This window comes from Ornithorhynchus anatinus, chromosome 15, assembly GCF_004115215.2.
Source record: "Ornithorhynchus anatinus isolate Pmale09 chromosome 15, mOrnAna1.pri.v4, whole genome shotgun sequence".
Lineage (NCBI taxonomy): Eukaryota > Metazoa > Chordata > Mammalia > Monotremata > Ornithorhynchidae > Ornithorhynchus > Ornithorhynchus anatinus.
This window is the reverse complement of record NC_041742.1, coordinates 11,789,897-11,809,052: the sequence shown is the minus strand read 5'-3', so window position 1 is coordinate 11,809,052 and position 19,156 is coordinate 11,789,897. Positions and strand designations below refer to the sequence as shown.

At 45.2% G+C, this 19,156-nt stretch overlaps 1 protein-coding gene across 1 annotated transcript; it reads left to right on the top strand.

Annotated features, from left to right (window-relative positions):
- Positions 1-11,902: 11,902 nt before the first annotated feature.
- On the top strand, positions 11,903-12,868 carry ORNANAV1R3262 (vomeronasal 1 receptor ornAnaV1R3262). The gene has a single exon (NM_001253654.1). It carries the CDS (start codon positions 11,903-11,905, stop codon positions 12,866-12,868), a length of 966 nt encoding a protein of 321 aa, NP_001240583.1.
- Positions 12,869-19,156: the final 6,288 nt, after the last annotated feature.

The window sequence follows — 19,156 nt, the reverse complement described above, 5'->3', positions numbered from 1 at the left end:
TTCCTCATCTGTAAAATGGAGAGTAAAACTGTGAGCCCCTGTGGAACAGGGACAATGTACAAACTGATTACCTTATATCTACCCCAGCCCATAGAAGAGTGTTTGACTTATAGTATCCACTTAAATACCATTATTATTATGAATATTAATGGCTTCTCATGATCCTTTCCTGTGGCCTAATTTGTGGGGTCCAGAGTTCCATCACTGCACTCACTGCAGTGATGATTTAAACTCAGTGGACAACGCTGGAGGTCAGGTGAGACTTGTCATCTGCGAATTATAATGCATATGATCAAATGGAACTGGGGTGGGGAGTGGATGGGGCAGACTTTCAGTGGAGGGTGTGGTTGAGAAGGAGGATCTTGTCTGCTGATCACTCGTACCCTTCCAAACCCCTAAGGTGCCCACAAGAGGGCTTCAGGAACCTTCTGTCTTTGGGTGGAAAAAAAAAAAAACAGGACAACAATGACTTAATAAGTTATCAACTCAGCTCTTGCTCAGATATATAACTATATCTGCACTCTTCAATCCCAGACGAGACCCAAGTTCCAAACCCCTGTTCTATTCTCACCATCTCCCAGCCCAATCATACCAAAGATCTCTAGCCCAGCACACATATCCTGTCCTGCTATACATTATATGTCTGGTCCCTGAGGCTGAAAGAAAGAGAAGAGAGGCAAGAAGTACCTCTGTCTTACTCACCTGTCCCCTGCTCTCTGGTTGGCTGGGAGGGTAGCTTGCTGAACAAGGATGGGGCTGAGGCAGCATTTATCAGCTGCTCTCCTCATCTCTTCCCTCCCTTAGGGAGTGACGTTTGTGTGTGTGTGTGTGTGTGTGTGTGTGTGTGTGTGTGCGTGTGTGTAAATGACTAATTGTGTATTAATCAGCTGTGACACTCAGATCTGGATCTCTGCTGCCCATCAGCCTGGGATTGTGAAACCCTGAGGTCTTTACAGTAGTTAGTTGCTGTTAATTTCATTGTCACAGGGAGGAATCACTGAACTACATCTAAAGGTGAAGAAACAGGAAGCAGTTTGGGGATCCAAATACAATTTAAGTGATGTATTGATCAAGCTCCCATTATCTGTCAATGATGTGTCCATTCTGAAGATCTAAGCTATCAACTTTCTCTGTGCTTTCCTTAAATTCCCAGCTAGATTGTTGGAGTGTTGAGGTAAGAGAAGAGCCGCTGCAGCTTGAGGGCCCTATGTAATCTTGGGAAATCTAGTGGCCATAGTTGCAACAATGATAACAATGAAAATAATGATATTGTAAACACTAATTATAATCACAATGGTGACATTTATTAAGCACTTCCTTTTCACAAATCACAGGAGTAGATACAAGTTTTCAGGCTGGAACATAGTCCCTGTCCCAAACAGGGCTCCAGTCTAAAGGGTAAGGGGGACAGCAATCTCCTCCGTACTTTACTGATGAGGAAATTGAGGCACAGAGAGGTTAAGCTACTTGTCCTTGATCACACAAGGTTAGAGCTGTGACTATATCACAGTCTCCTGACTTCAAATCCTGTATGTTTCCCACTACACTATGTATGTTTCCTTCTCCCTCTTTAATCTAGGGGCACACTAGGAAGGTTCCTGATTGGTGAGGGAGATAGGATTTTTTTATGGTAGGTCTTAAGCAGTTAATATATATCAAACACTGTTTTAAGCACTGGGGCAGATACAAGATAATCAGGTCAGGCAAAGTCTCTGCCCAACATAGAGCCCACAGCCTTAGCTGCCACTTTAAATATGAGGGAATTGAGACTCAGAGAAGCAAAGTGAACCCAAGCTCACACAGAAGAATGCTGCTCACACAGCAGAATGTGGCAGAGCAGTGAGTAGAACCCAGGTCCTCCTGACTTCCAGGACCGTACTCTATCCACTAAGCCAAGCTGCTTCTCTTGTGGGTAGGGTGCAGGCCTCCTCTTTATTCTCTTGTTCCTAAGTAATGATAATAATGATGGTATTTGCTAAGTGCTTACCATGTGCCAAGCACTGTTCTAAGCACTGGGGTAGATACAAGGTAATCAAGTTGTCCCAAGTGGGGCTCTTAGTCTTAACCCCCATTTTACAGATGAGGTAAATGAAGCACAGAGAAGTTAAGTGACTTGCCCAAAGTCACACAGCTGATAAGTGGATGAGATGGGATTAGAACCCACAACCTCTAACTTCCAAGGCCGTGCTCCTGCCACTAAGCCATGCTGCTTCTCTAAATGTTTAGTACAGTGCAGCATGCCCATTGGGCATGTAGTACAACTACTACTATTCTGGGTTTCAGTTTCCTCACCTGTAAAATAGGGATACTATCATCTTTTTATCCCTCTGCCCCAGCATCTACCCCCATAAGGGAAGATGTGAGGGTGCAAGTGAGATGAGAGTTGAAAAGCACTTTGTAAAAGTAAAAGCATTATATACAAATTTTGTGTTATAGTAACAGTGAAGGAATTCAATTACACTCCCAAAGATTGACTAAATAATTGATTCATTTGAGAAGTGAGAAAAGGGTGTTTGATAGAATAAAGACTATTTTATGGAACAACTAATCCTGCATGGAACTCACAAAGAAATATTATGTCCAGGATTATGGTTACAGTGAAGTGTGGTGAACGTGTTTATGTTCACCTCTCCCGTTAGACTGTAAGCTCCCTGTGGTCAGAGAACATGTAACCTCTTTATTCCAGACTTCCCAAAGCCTAGTGCAGTGAAGAGTACCAGTTGTGCCTCTCAAAAATGCTACTGTGGCTGTTAATAATGATTATGATACTTGTGAAGCTCTTACTATGTTCCAAGACCTCTTCTAAGTGCTGGGTTAGATACAAGTTAATCAAGTAGGATACAGGCCCAGCCCCACATGGGGCTCACATTCTTAATCCCCATTTTAACAAAGTAACTGAGGCCCAGAGAAATGAAATGACTGCCCAAGGTCACACAGCAGACATGTGGCAGAGCTGGGATTAGAACCCAGGTCCTTCTGACTCCCAGGCCATTGCTCTCTCCACTAAGCCGTGCTGCTTCTGCTACTGTGACTTCCACTATTAGAGAGTGATCCATTTAGAAATAGTAAAAAAACTGAATTGCATGCTAAACATAATGGAGAGACTGTTTTAGATCACTCTACTAGAGGCTCTCTTAAAAGTGTTCAAGAGAGCAAAAATCCCATCAGCCAAAAATTGAATTATCAAGCAGAAAAGCTGCATGGCTAAGTGGTAAAGAAGAAAGAGATCATCAGAGGGGATGCAATTGGAGAATAACAGTGTCAATATGACAACCACAAATGGTTGGGCTTGGTGGGAAGTCTGTCAAGAAAAGGAGCTTTGTTGATCCTTTCTGGAATGATGAGAAGCTCCCTCTCAGCAGTAATGCATGACTGGTAACTCCCCAGCCAGATCAGATTGAGATAGATACCTAGAGAATATACAGATCACAGCGGTCACAGGGGAAAGAGAGTATTTTCTGGACAGTCACCTGATCTGTTTCAAGTTTACACTGACTTGTTTCAACAAAATGTAGCTCCCAAAACACCTAAATACCACCTAAACATTCAATTCTTAATAATAATGCACCTAGTAGAGGGTAAAATCCTTGAGGACAAGGAACGTGGGTTATAGTGTGGAAGGGTTCTCCCAAGTGTTCAGCACAGTATCTAGCACTCAGTCAGTGCTTATTAAGTAAAACTGATGGATTGAATGAAATAATAATAATAACAATGACTATATTTGTTAAACGCTATGTGCAGTGTTCTAGGCACTGGGGGAGATACAAGGTCATCAGGTTGTCCTACATGGCACTCACAATCTTAATCTCCATTTTACAGATGAGGTAACTGAGGCACAGAGAAGTTAAGTGACTCACCCAAAGTTACATAGCAGACAAGTGGCAGAGCCGGGATTAGAACCTGCGAACCCTGACTTCCAAGGCCGTGTTCTTGCCACTAAGTGACGCTAAGTGAAGAGCTTGGGAAAAAAGTCCAAATTGAGTTTGCTGTAAAGAGAGGGAAGGTATTTAAATTAAATGGATGGTACTGCTGGTTCCCTCATTTATTATTTCCAAACCATGCTGAGCCTTGCCATCTGGGGTGCTCTCTGTCTCCCAGGCATGAGGAATAAAGAGCAGGAAGAACCTTTTAGTTGTGACTCCATCTACCAGAGAAAAGCCTCCAGATGCCTTCAGGTGACCAATTTGTTATAATAATGATAAAATGATAATTATGGTACTTGTTAGGAACCAAGCACTGTTCTAAACACCCATATGGAACTCACAGTCTTAATCCCCATTTTACTGATGAAGGAACAGAGGCACAGAAGAAGTGCAGTGATTTGCCCAAGGTTACACAGTAGATATGCGGCAGAGTCTGGATTAGAACCGGTCCTTCCAACTCCCAGGCCCGTGTTCTACCCACTAATCCATCCCCAACCTGCCCTGCTCCCGGCCCCACACTCTGCTATTCTGCCTATAATTCAGGTGCCAGCTATTCTCATCCCTGAGAGCACCTCATCTTCCCTATAACTTCAACTCATCTTTTGTGTCCTGGAGTCTCAACCTCGCTCTGTCCTGTCTGAGGTCTCCTTCCTTCACCTGAAAGACAGGTGGGTTAGGACTCTGGGACAGCTGCAAACGAGAAGAAAATTGGCCCTCGGAGTCTGGAGTTGGGGGTTAGACTTATTTACTCTCTTCATTTCCCCCCTTCTCCTCACTCTACCTGCCACTGTTCTCTCTCCATGTGACTCTAACTCAAATGACCTCACCCTTAAGCCCTCAAGCCAACTGGGAGCCAATTCAGACAGCGAGATAAGGAGATGAAGATGGAAGAACATGGAGGAGGGAAATACAGAGGGTGAAGGCTCCTTCTAGGCTTATTTTGGGGAAAGGGGGCCATGAATGTGGTGCGCTACTGAATAAGACAGATGGTTAGAAGTAGATTGAAAGCCCCAAGTGGGACAGGGAGTTTGATCTCAAACCTGCATCTTCTAAAACTCCTAGAACATAGGAAGTCCTAAATTATTGGTGTCATTGTCAATAATAAAAGTATAAAGGATTAAGTCCTGACCTGAAATGTATTTGAGATGGAATGGAGTGGGTGAGAGCTACTCCCTGACATCAATTAAACAAGGATATTTATTTAACACTTTGTGAAGGGTCTGGGTATTAAGTCCTTGGGAGAGTACAATTAATGATAATAATAATAACAACTGTGGTACTTGTTAAGTGCTTATTAAGTGCCAGGCACTGTACTAAGCACTGGGGTGGATACAAGTAAATCGGGTTGTTCAGAGTCTCTGTCCCATATGGGGTTCACAATCTTAATTCCCACTTTACAGATGAGGTAACTGAGGCACAGTGAAGTGAAGTGAGTTGCCCGAGGCCACACAACAGACAAGTGGCAGGGCTAGGATTAGAACCCATGACCTGCTGATTCCCAGGTTTATGCTGTATCCACTATGCCATACTGCTACCAATTCAGTTGGTAGACATGATCCAATGGACCCCAGACCTCTAGGATGGGTAATTCCTATCTAGGGCCATTTAGTAGTGGTAGCAGCATTTATTGGACACCTACTGGATGCAGTGTACTGTACTAGCATGGTGTAGTGTCTAGAGCATGAGTCTGGGAGTCAGAAGATCTTGGGTTCTAATTCCCACTATGCTGCTTGTCTGTTGTGTGACCTTGGGCATGTCTCATCTTTTCTCTGCACCTCAGTTACCTCATCTGTAAAATGGGAGTTGAGACTGGGAGCCCTATGTGGTACAGGGACTGTGTCCAAACCAATTTCTTGTATTCACCCCAGTGCTTAGAACAGTATCTGGCACAAAGTAAGCACTTAACAAATACCATGATCAATATTATCATTATTATTATTATTACTAAGCACTTAGGATGTACAAAACAAAGAAGTGGAAGATTCCCTGCCGACAAGGAGCATCCACTTAATAGGGAGGAACAGACAGCTTCAGGATCCCTGGCTAGTCTGAGACTTCTTATCAGGGACTCCAAGCAGCACAGACCAAGGAAGGCCATAGAGTAAGCTGAGACCATTTCAACCATTGAGAGGTGATGGGTATGTTGGAGGGGCTTAGGATAAAGAGTGGGGAGTACTTCTTCCTCCTATTTGTAAATTACTTTAGAATTGTCTCACCTAATAGATTGCAATCTTCTTATGGGCAGGGATCATATCTTCATTTGTTCTCTCCACTGTTAGTGCAGCATCCTCCACATTTTAGGTGCTCAGTCAATTCCACTGATCGACCGAAGAGATGGGTTGGAACCTGAAGTTGTAATGTTTGGGTCTTAGCCAGTTTCCCAAAGCTTTCACAAGGATGACCCAATATTTCATCCTGTTATTAGCAGCTTAGCTCAGTGATCCATCCATCCATCACTGGGTCACTACAGTGGCCCATCTAGTCTAATACTCTGACCCCACAAGGGCTGCAGGATATTTAAAGGAACCATGTGGTGGGTACACTGCTTGATAGCTAATAAACATACTTGTTGAGGATGCTAATGGTGTTGGATATCACCACAATCAGTTGCAGCAAGAAGAAGGTGAGATAGACACCCAGAAAGCACTTTCTGACCATTAGGAAGATTGAGCATTTGGAAGAAGTTTCCTGGAACTGGTGGAAAAAATACCCTCAAACTGCATCTGTGTTACAGATGAACTCCCACTGAGGTGAGAGCAGCAGAAAGCAATGGAAAATTGAATAAGAATTTATTATTAATAATAATGATAATAACACTGATAGTATACGTTAAGCCTTTTGTCTAAGCCCCAGGGTAGATACAAGGTAATAAGGTTGGACACATCTCTCTGTCCCAAATGGGGCTCACAGCCTTAATCCTCTTTTTACAGTTGAGGGAATGGAGGCATAGAGAAGTTAAGTGATTTGCCCAAGGTGACACAGCAGACAAGTGGTGGAGCCAGGATTAGAACCCACATCCTCTGACTCCCAAGCCCATGCTCTTGCCACTAGGCCATGCTGCTTCTCATGAAATGCATTTTATTCTGACTGATTCCATCCATGAAAGGGATGAATGCAAGATGGGAGTCAGAGAAAGGACTTAGAAAGCAAGATGGGGGGGTATGAGAATGTCATACACACATACAAGACAACTGGTCAGGGGGTGGGATCTAGGTTGTATCTGGGGCTTTAGGAAGCAGATTCTCTAAGGGTGTTTGCTGACAGGTAATTTGGAATCAACCCAATAGGGATAAGTTCTGGGCTCGATAAATCCCTTAAGTAGCAGGGAGGGGAATCTGTACATTTGCAGAGATGTCCAAGGTTGAATATCAGAGTAGATTAATGCTCAGCAATTCACTTCCTCAGACATTAATACACTAATCACTCCCTGAGGGAGGGGAGAGGTGAGGAAAAGTGGCTGATAAATGGTGCCTCAGCCTAGTCCTGCCTGAGTCTAAATGTCTGTGACCTGCCCTGCCCGCCATCCCCGGTGACGAAGACAGGTGAGTAGGATGCAGGCATCACTCTGCTGGGGTGATTCTAGGGTCGGGGTCTAATAGGGAGAATTCACTGGGAGACGGGCTCTATGTGCTTGGACAGGGAGAAGTTGGGAGTTGTGGACACTGAGATCATAAGTTTTAGCAGAATATTTTTTATTTTTTTTCTCAAGACCAGTGGCTTGGCCAGGTCTGGGTTTGGACAGTAGTGTTCGACTTATTTATCTTTTTTTTCTATGGTCTTTGTTAAGCACTTTCAGTGTGCTAGGCACTGTTCTAAAATCTGGCTTAGACAAAACATAATCAAACTGGACACAGTCCTTGTCCCACATGGGGCTCATAGCCTTAATTTCCATATTACAGATGAGGAAACTAAGGCCCAGAGAGGTTAAATGACTTGGTCAAGGTCACACAGCAGACAAGCGGAAGAGCTGGGGTTAGAACCCAGGTCCTTCTTACTTCCAAGCCTATATTTTGTCCACTAGACCACTCTGCTTCTTTGCATTGTGTATTTGCTTCATTCCCTCAATGGGAATTGATCCTCTTCCAAACGACTCTGAAATACCTGGTCCCTTCTGAGCTCTTCTGGAAGCTCTCAACATGGATGCGGGAGATGGCACCAGAGGGAACCTGTGGAGATGGGAGCTGCGATCAGATTGGGACCTCTAGAATGTAAGCTCACTGTGGACAGGGACTGTGTCTGTTTCTTGTTATATACTCTCCCAAGTCATTAGTATAGTGCTCTGCACACAGTAAGTGCTCATTAAATACAACCTACTGACTAACTGAATTGGATTAAGGAGTCCTGGGTCTCTCCCAGCTCTGATTGCCCCTGTCAGAGTGTAAGCTCTTTGAAGGAAAGGACTGTATCATTTGCCTCTATCGTACTCTCTCAAGAGTTTAGTTCAGTGTTTTGCACATTGTAGGTGTTCAATCAAGACTATTAGATTGTAAGTTCCTTGAGGGCAGGGATCAAGTCTGTTAACTCTTGTATGCTCCCAAACTCCTGGTACAGTGCTGTGCTCTCAATAGATGCTCATTTAATACTAATGATTAACTGATAGGAGTGTGGAGTCAGAGAGGCCATTCCAGGCTCAGTTGCTGATGGGCGGTAGAGTCCTATGTTTGCCTCCAATCTTGTAAGGAACTGCAGCATATCAAGTGCCCGAGATTAATAATTTTTAGGCTACTGGCTTGAGGACTAGAGGTGTAAACTTGCACCTAATAATAATGATAATAATAATTATGACATTTGTCAAGTGCTTACTATGTTCTAAGCACTGATCTAAGTGCTGGGGTAGATACAGGGTAATCAGATTGTCCCACCTGGGGCTCATAGTCTTAATCCCATTTTACAGATGAGGTAACTGAGGCACAGAGAAGTGAAGTGGCTTGCCCAAGGTCACACAGCAGACAAGTGGCGGAGCAAGGATAGAGCCTATGTCTTCTGACTCCCCAAACTGTGCTCTTTACACTAAGCCACGCGTCTTCTGGAAAAGATTGCTCATTTTTCCACTACTTCATTTCCTCGGAAATAGCCTGAGAGCTGTCTTCTTTTAGTGTGAATGCTAATTCTTATCTGTTCACCCATCATTTCAACCCTCCCTACTTTCATTTATACATTGGCAGAAAATAAATGTTCAAAGGGGGTTAAGAACCATTATTGGACAAGCAGTTCATGTCGTATTCCTGGAGAGAACGTTAAGGATGTTAGGCGGTTCATTCTCTTAGCAGAGATTTCCAAGATGTCAACTTTCTCAGTATTTACCAAAGGATTGTTACCTGTCAATCAGAATCTTGGATTGGATGCACCAGAGGTGGGATTTAAAAGTCCCCATTCAGTTTTCCTCCTCCCATCTTTCCTCGCCAATTTCCTACTGAAAGCCAAATAGGTGGACTTCATCCCTCTAACACCAACCAACTCATTCTACATCAATCTTATTTACATAGCCAACGACCCCTAGTCCATGCCCTCTAAATCCCTCCCCCTTCATTTATGACAGTCTACAACCTTCCAGTTTCAAAGCTTTATTAAGTCAAACCTTCAGCAAGAAGGCTTCCCCAGTTAAGCCCTTATTTCCTCCACTCCTCCTTTCTCCTGAATACTGTAAGCACTTAGTACTGAACCCTTTAAGCACTCGATGTTCACCCACTATTAGCCCAGCACTTCCATACAAATCCGTAATTTATTTGAATTTCCGTCTCTCCTGCTAGACTGTAACCCCCCAACCCTCTCCCCTACTTTCCCATCCTTCCCAGTAGTATCCTCAGAGGAGATCTCCTCCCTCCTCGCAAGTGCCACCCCTCCACTTACACATCGGACCCCATTCCCGCACACCTTATAAAAACCATCGCCCCGCCCTCCTCCCTTCCTTAACTTCTATCTTTAACCACTCAATCTCCAATGGCTCCTTCCCCTCTGCCTTCAAATATGCCCATGTCTCCCCCATCCTAAAAAAAACCCTCTCTCAACCACACTTCCCTTTCCAGTTATCGCCCTATCTCCCTACTACCCTTCCTTTCCAAAATCCTAGAACGAGTCATCTACACTCATTGTTTAGAATTCCTTAACTCCCTTTCTCTCCTAGACCCCCTCCAATCTGGCTTCCGTCCCCTCCACTCTAGCGAGACTGCTCTCGCTAAGGTGACCCATGACCTCCTTCTTGCCACCTCGGCTTCACGTACTCCGTCCTCTCCCGGTTCTCCTCTTGTCTCTCTGGCCGGTCATTCTCTGTCTCCTTCGCAGGCGCCTCCTCCCCCTCCCATCCTTTAACTGTTGGAGTTCCTCAAGGGTCAGTTCTTGGCCCTCTTCTATTCTCCATTTACACTCACTTCCTCGGTGAATTCATTTGCTCTCATGGCTTCAACTATCATCTCTATGCAGATGACACGCAGATCTACATCTCTGCCCCTGTCCTCTCCCCCTCCCTTCAGGCTCACATCTCCTCCTGCCTCCAAGACGTCTCCACCTGGATGTCTGCCCGCTACCTAAAACTCAACATGACCAAAACTGAGCTCCTCATCTTCCCTCCCAAGCCCGGTCCTCTCCCAGACTTCCCTATCACCGTGGATGGTACAACCATCTTTCCCGTCTCTCAGGCCCGCAACCTCGGTGTCATCTTTGACTCGTCTCTCTCATTCACCCCACACATCCGATCTGTTACCAAGACCTGTCGCTCTCACCTTTATAATATCATGAAGATCTGCCCTTTCCTCTCCACCCAAATGGCTACCTTACTGCTATGGGCTCTCGTAATATCCCGGATAGACTACTGTGTCAGCCTTCTCTCTGATATCCTTTCCTCCTCTCTCACCCCGCTCCAGTCTATTCTTCACTCCGCTGCCCGGCTCATCTTCCTGCAGAAATGCTCTGGGCATGTCACTCCCCTTCATAAAAACCTCCAGTGGTTGCCTATCAACCTCCGCACGAAACAAAAACTTCTCACTCTAGACTTCAAGGCTCTCCATCACCTTGCCCCTTCCTACCTCTCCTCCCTTCTCTCTTTCCACTGCCCACCCTACACGCTCCACTCCTCTGCCGCCCACCTCCTCACCGTCCCTCAGTCTCACCTATCCTGCCGTTGACCCCTGTGCCACGTCCTCCCGCGGTCCTGGAATGCCCTTCCTCCTCATCTCCATCAATCTAATTCTCTTCCCCTCTTCAAATCCCTACTTAAAGCTCACCTCCTCCAAGAAGCCTTCCCAGACTGAGCTCCCTCCTTTTTCCCTCTGCTCTCTCTACCACCCCCTTCACCTCTCCGCAGCTAATCCCTTCTCCCCCCATTTCCTCTCTTCCTCCCCCTCTCCCGTCCCACCCTCTCAGCACTGTACTCATCCGCTCAACTGTATATATCTTCATTACCCTATTTATTTTGTTTAATGAGATGTACATCACCCTGAGTCTATTTATTTGCCATTGTTTTCATGAGATATTCTTCCCCTTGACTCTATTTATTGCCATTGTTCTTGTCTGCCTGTCTCCCCCGATTAGACTGTAAGCTCATCAAAGGGCAGGGACTGTCTCTATCTGTTGCCGATTTGTACATTCCAAGCGCTTAGTACAGTGCTCTGCACATACTAAGCACTCAATAAATACTATTGAATGAATGAATAAAGTGATTAAGGGCAGTCAAAGTGCTTACCACTTTTATTGTATTGTTTTTTCCAGGTGCTAAGTAGAACACTCTACACACAGTAAGTGCTCAATAAATACACCTTACTGATTGGTCTGACTGAGTAGGGAAATCCCTGTTTCTTGATTTTTGGATGGTATCCATTAATCATCTTTAAAAATTTGCTAAACCTGCCAACAATTTTGCTTCAGGAATATGGGTCCTGAAAGTAATCATGTGTTCAAACGAATCTCTCTCCCTTCTCTACTTTTCCTTCTCTCTAGGCTGTTCTGCAAATGGCTTCTGCTGATCCTGACTGAGATTTCAGAGAATGGATACCAGAAAAATCTCATCTGTGACCCTGATTCTATTAGAGATGGGCATTGGAGTCTCAGGAAATGTGTTTCTCCTCCTGGTATCTGTCTGTACAGTTTCCACCAGCCACAAGCCCAGCTCCTCAGAATTGATCCTCATCCACTTAACTTTGGCCAACATCCTGATGCTCCTCACCAGGGGAATCCCTGAGACTATGTCAGCGTGGGGGTGGAGAAATTTCTTGGATGCTGTAGGATGTAAAATCCTCTTTTATTTTCACCGAGTGGCTCGTGCTCTCTCCCTTGGTACCACCTGCCTCCTGAGCATCTTTCAGGCCATCACCATCAGCCCCAGCACATCCCGGTGGGCAGGAGTCAAATCCAAACTTCCCAACTGCATCATTCCCTCCTGCCTCCTCTCCTGGGTCGTCAATCTTCTGGTCAATGTCACTGCACTCATATACATTTCGGGGCCGCTGAACAGCACCAGAAATACAGTACTTCTGAATTACTGTTCTTCTGTCAGTGTCACTGCAGGAATCACCTTGGTCAATGCAATTGTGCTTTCTCTGCGGGATCTCTTCTTTGTGGGAATCATGAGTGTGGCCAGCAGCTACATGGTGTTCGTCCTGCATAGACACCACCGGCAGGTCCGCCACCTCCATGGGCCGGGACGCTCCCCCAGGGAGATGCCTGAGGTCAGAGCAGCCAAGAGGGTCATCGCCCTCGTCACCCTCTATGTCCTCCTCTATGGGAGAGATGCAGTCACGCTAAGCAGTTTGCTCAAGGGGAGAGAAAATTCTCCCGAGTTGGTCAGCAGCCACTTGGTTTTGACATTCACCTTCTCGGCCTTCCGTCCTTTCCTATTGATTCACAGTAACCAGAGGATGAGAATGTTCCGAAAGAGGAAATCTCCCATTTCCAATGCCGATGGCATCCCAAGTCCCAGAGAAGGCATGTTCTCCCCTCCTGTCACTTCATGAGAAACTCCAGGTGGGAGGGGACAGGGATCAGGGGAAGCAAACAGACCAGAGATGCCCCAGAGGCATCTGCCTGTGTTCTTTACTGTCCATTTCCATATATATTGATCTCTGAACTTCTCTGGAATCAAAAATAGACTGGCTTCAAAGTGCTCACCATTCATTCATTCATTCATTCATTCAATAGTATTTATTGAGCACTTACTATGTGCAGAGCACTGTACTAAACACTTGGAATGTACAATTTGGCAACAGATAGAGACAATCCCTGCCCACTGACGGGATTACAGTGTGCACTCCACTACTTCCCTCCTCCATCTTATCCTCTCTTCTCCAGGTTCCTGTAACTTTTTTCCAAATGGCCAGCTCCTTGGAGTGGATAAGGATTCGGGCCTGTTGTGTGACCTTAGGCAAGTCGCTTCACTTCTCTGTGCCTCAGCTACCTCCTCTTTAAATTAGTAGCACTAGTAATAATAGTAGTACTAATCGTAATAGTATTTAGTGAGTGCTTATTGTGTGCAGAGCACTGTAAGTAGCACTGGAAGAGAATACACATGTGGGAATTAGACAATGTCCTTGTCCCTTGGTGGGCTTACAATCTATGGGGATGAAGTGAGAAGAAGGGAATTGAGACAAAAGCATTAGAAGTGATGAAACATTAAAACGAGACAAATAAATGGGCAAAATAGGCTCAGAATCTTGCTGGGGATGGAGGAATTCGAGGGCACGTGAGAGCAGCTTTTATCCTGGCCTTGGTGCACATGGAGCATGATGGGAAAATTGCCTGTCAGAGGCAGGAGGGAAAGCAGAGGAGTTTTTAAGGTATTTAGTAAGCGCTTACTATTTGCAAGGCATTGTACTAAGCACTGTGGTAGATAAAAGCTAATCAGCTTGCTCACAGTCCATGTCCCACTTGGGGCTCTCAGTCTTAATCCCTGTTTCATAGAGGAGATAACAGGAACTGAAAGGTTAAGTGACTTTTCCAAGATAACACAGCAGGCAAGGAGCAGAGCTGGGATTAAAGCCCGGCCCAGGTCCTCTGACTCCTAGGCCCATGCTTTTTTCACTAGGCCACACTGCTTCTTCACGGTTACAACGGTGCAATTCCCAAAAGCGTTGGAGGTGTCTAAATGTGTAGAGGATCAGTTTTATTCCTGCTGGGAGCAGGGATCCTTGGTGGAAGGGAGGGAAGGAAGCTGCCCTCACTCAGCGACGTTGTCTCTCCTCAGACGACATCAACTCATGAGCTGTCAAACATTCAGAAGTGTGATCCCTCCTCCTATAATATCAGTTTATGAACTCTCAATCACCCAGATGTGTGGCACTCACTCAAGGAGTGACTCAGTCACCCCGTACTATCAGCTGAACGTCAGTCAATTCCAAGGGAGGAATTGGGCAAAATAGCCTGGCAGACAGAAAGTGGGTGTCTCTTTTGCTTGGCCCTGACTTCAGAACAGACCTAAACTTTGGCCCACCTTGCTGCTCTTGCTCTGAATAGAGACAGCCAAAAGGAGGGAAAGCTAAGGGAGGAGTGGAGAACCGCTAGACCAAATTGGGGAACTCATAAGGGACTGACCATGTTTAGTCCAGATTTTGAGTTTTCAAATTCATGTGGGTTTTTTTTTTAATGGCATTTGCTAAGTGCGTACTGTATGCCCAGTACTGTACTATATGCTGGAGTAGACACAAGATAATCAGGTTGAACACAGAGTTCACGTCCCACATTTAGCTCATAGTCTTAGTCCCCATGTTTCAGATGAGGAAATTGAGGTGCAGAGAAAGTGAGTGGCTTGCCCAAGTCACACGGCAGACAAGTGGTGGAGCCAGGATTAGAACCTCAGGCCCTTCTGACTCCCAAGCTAGTGGTTTATCTATTAGGCCATCCTGATTCTCATTTGCTATTCATTTACTACTCATTTCTCACCCTTATTGTTGCTGTGAATAAAGTTCGCACTCCATGGCAAGGGAGACCAAAGTTTCTGATTTGATATTTTTGTCCAAATAGCAGATTTAGGAATATTTATTTCTTCTACAAAGAGGGGAGGCTGTGAATTCTATTATTGGTGAATCCAGCAATGCTCAGTGGAAAAAGTATGGGCTTGGGAGTCAGAGGACATGGGTTCTAATCCCTGCTCTGTCACTTGTCAACTGTGTTACCTGGCACAAGTCACTTAACTTCTCTGTGCCTCAGTTACCTCACCTGTAAAATGGGGATTAAGACTGTGAGCCCCACCTGGGACAACCTGATGACCTTGTATCTACCCCAGCGCTTAGAACAGCGCTTGGCACATAGTAAGTGTTTACCAAATACCATTATTATCATTATTATTATTATGAGGGAGGGTTATTTTGGGGCAGGGGAAGATGGTATTGGTTGTCTTCCCCCACAGACATATGGATCCGGAGGGTACAGGACTAGAGCCACAACCCTAAACTTTCCTGTGTCTCTTGTAGTGTCTTTCCCCTTTTATACATTGGAAACCCATTTTTATGGTATTTAAAGGAATTTCTTAAGCACTTACTATTTGCCAGGCACTGTACTCTACACTGAGGTAGATATGAAATGATCTGGTTAAACAGTTCCTCTCCCACACAGACCTCACAGTCTTAATCTACATTTCACAGATGAGGTAACTGAGGTAACTGAAGAGACTTGCCTCAGGTCATACAGCAAATGAAAGGTGGAACCAGGTTTAGAATCTAAGTTCTCTGACTCCCAGATGCTTGCTCTTTCCACTACAACATGCTGCTTCTCTATATTTTCCTTAGAGTGCATGGATAATATATCTATTTATCTCTCTCTGTCTCTCTCTCTGTATATAAATTAACTATTGTTTTATATTTATACATATATACATAAATGAACTATTGTATTTCCCAAGGGTTTATACAAGCTGAATACAGAAGTGGATGGGCCATGTGTTTGAATGGCTATGATTTGAAGTTTATGTTGGAAGAGACAGCCTAAACTCCAGAGTCAGCTGATGTCTTAGTAGAGCTGGGTCTACTGGTTCCTGTAGAGTGTGCTGATAAAACCGATCTTGCCTCCAGGGTGTCTCCCACAAGTCAATTCACAGCAGGTAGCTGTGAGAAAAATGAGGGAGATCATCAAGTCTCACAGCGGGTGGGCAGCAGGGAGGGGAGTCTGGGCATTTCCAGAAATGTCTCAGTGTCAGAGCAGATTAGTGCTGAGAGAGTTACTCCTTCAAATACACACACACACACACACACACACACACACACCCCACTCCCTGTGGGAGGAAGGAGATGAGGTAAGCAGATGATAAATGCTGACTCAGCCTTGCCCCGTCAGAGTCTGACTGCCCACGAGCTGCCCTCCCAGTCTGCATAAGCGATGGAGCTGGGTAAGTAGGATGGAGCCATCCCTCTTTGTAAGCGGGGGTTTCAGGGTCGGGGTCTACTGGGGAGGTTTCACTAGGAGACAGGATAAAGTAATAGCAATAACAATAATAATTAAAATGTCCTCTGACTTCCAAGCCTGTGCTCTTACCACTAAGCTGCGCTGCTTCTCGAAGTCAAGTAACTTTCCAAGGACACACAACAGCCATGTGGATTAGAACCCAGGACCTCTGACCCAGCGCGGTACTCTTTCCACTAGGCCACACTTTGCTGGGCTCAGTGAGATGCTGGGGGATGCAGGCACCAGGATCATGGGGTTTGAACAAGAAATTGTTTCTCCAGTCCAGTGGCTTGGCCAGGGCAGGACAGGAGTCTGAATGCACAGGACTCACTGGGAGAAGTGATCTGTTTGCTGGGCTTGCTGAGAGGTTGAGAATTGCCAGACGCTTGGGTGGTAACTGTTGAACAGAAGTTTGAGTCTCCAGCCTAGCATCTGGCCTGTGAAGTTCAGCATGGAATGGGCTGAGATTGGATGGATTGGGATGTGGATTCACATAATTAGTTTCCCTTTTGATCGTTCTGGGGTTCACTGACCATTCAGGGCTTCCGCCTAAGGCTCCCAAAGTGGGAGACAGAGAAAGTTCTCTCAAAACAGTGGCTGAGAGCAGGTTCTCTCAGGGCATAGGAGTCTGGACCCAGTGGGGCCTTCCCTGGCTTTCACCCTATTGAATCCTGATGTTGGGGTTGAGTGCCCTGATCTCTTTGGCTAGTTGGGACAGCAGGGATTGGGAAGTGGGAAAATTCTGGCTCCTGGTTGGAGCTCTGGGGGGAGAAATGGGGAGCTCAATCTCTCCCAGTCTTCTCCCAGAGCTCCCTTCCATTCCAGAACATTCATTGACCATATATAATAATGTCTGTCTCCCCTTCTAGACTGTAAGCTCATAGTGGGCAGGGACTGTGTCTGTTTATTCTTAAACTATACTGTCCCTAGTCCTTACTACAGTGCTTTGCACACATTAAGCGCTCAATAAATATGATTGAATATATGAATGGTGGAGTCAGCATGGGATAGCCTCATTTACCCCGGAGCTATTGATCTTCTAATGGCTCCAGGTCCCTTATGTCTCTTCCCACTTCCCAGCCTCTGCTCCTGCATAGAATGAAGGTTACCATGGGGGAAGCAACATATTATAGTTGATGGAACACAGTCCTGGGAGTCAGAAGGCATTGGTTCTAATCCAGGGTCTGCCACTTGTCTGCTGCGTGGCGTTTGACAAGTGACTTCACTTCTCTGTGCCTCAGTTACCTCATATTTAAAATAAGGCTAGAGACTCTGAGCTCCAAGTGGGACAGGGACTTTTCATTGACCCTGGAGCTATTGATCTTCTAATGGCTCCAGGTCTCTTATGTCTCTTCCCAGCCTCTGCTCTTGCATAGAATGAAGTTTACCATGGGGGAAGCAACATATTATAGTCGATGGAACATAGTCCTGGGAGTCAGAAGGCATTGGTTCTAATCCAGGGTCTGCCACTTGTTTGCTGTGTGGTGTTTGACAAGTGAATTCACTTCTCTGTGCCTCAGTTACCTCATCTTTAAAATAAGGCTAGAGACTCTGAGCTCCAAGTGGGACAGGGACTTTGTCCAACCCAATTCGCTTGTATCCACCATGTCACTTAGTACAGTGCATAGTAAGTACTTAACAAATACCACAATTATTATTAATGTTACCCAGTCTATTCCTATCAGTTATAATAGTGATATTTGTCAAGAACTTGTTACTTGTTAAGTGCTGGGGTAGATTAATAAATAACAGTTGTGTTATTTGCCAAGCATTTACTATGTGCCAAACACTGTACTGAGCAGTAAATACAAGATAATCAGGTCCCACATGGTGCTCACAATCTAAGTAGAAGGGCGAACAGGTATTGAATCCCCATTTTGCAGATGAAGGAACTGAGCACAAAGAAGTCAAGGGACTTGTCCAAAGTCACGGAGCAAGCAAGTGGTAGAGCAGTGATTAGAACACACATCTCCTTACTTCCAGGCCCGAGCTTTTTCCAGTAGAACAAGTTGCTGTTCAATTACCAATCTCTTGCTCGAACCTGAAAAATCCCCCTCATTTAGTGCCCCCTTTTTTAGTAAAATAATAGTAGCATGATATTTATTAGTTGCGGAAGAAGGCCACGGTAAACCACTTCTATATTTTTACCAAGAAAACTTTATGGATACACATGCCAGAACAAGGTGAAGGTAGGACATTCTGGAGAAAGTGGGTCCAGGGAGTAGCTATGAATCAGACTTTTCATGAGGTGTGGAGGCCCAGCAAGGACCCTGGAAAATGGATGGTTAAAATGGATGACAAAGGCTGTAGTAGTTCCCTAGGCAAACACATCCAAAAGTCACGGCACTACAGCTTAGCATTGGCATTGTGCGGCGATCACTTCCAAAGTCAATGGGTCCTGCACATATCAAATGTCTTCATGTACACTTCTCTGTATGGTGTACCCCTCCCTGACAGCTCTCTTGCACACCGTGCCCTTGTGGGAACACAGCAGACAGGGATGAGAAAACACAAGTGGCACTGTTGCTGAATTGTACTTTCCAAGTGTTCAGTACAGTGCTCTGCACACAGTAAATGCTCAGTAAATAGTACTGAATGAGTTGTACAAACCATCAGTGCTGGAAGCATCTCTTTGCTTGTTATCCCCAGTCAAGAGGGAGAATTGCTAGAGGACTCAAATCCCAAGATTCTGCTACCTTGGCAGCCAAAGGCGAACCTAGAGACTTCTAACCCATCTGTGAGGAATCTCAGTAGACACACCTGGTTATGAAAGGCAGCTGTCCTAACTTGCAAATGAGGTTTTAATGTGGTTTCCTTAGAAACTGTCAGAGGTCAGTCTCTTTCCATCTTGCTCTTGTTCATGCTCTTTC

Coding starts and splice junctions, on each gene's coding strand:
- ORNANAV1R3262 (NM_001253654.1), top strand. CDS start 11,903: ATGGATACCAGAAAAATCTCATCTGTGACCCTGATTCTATTAGAGATG.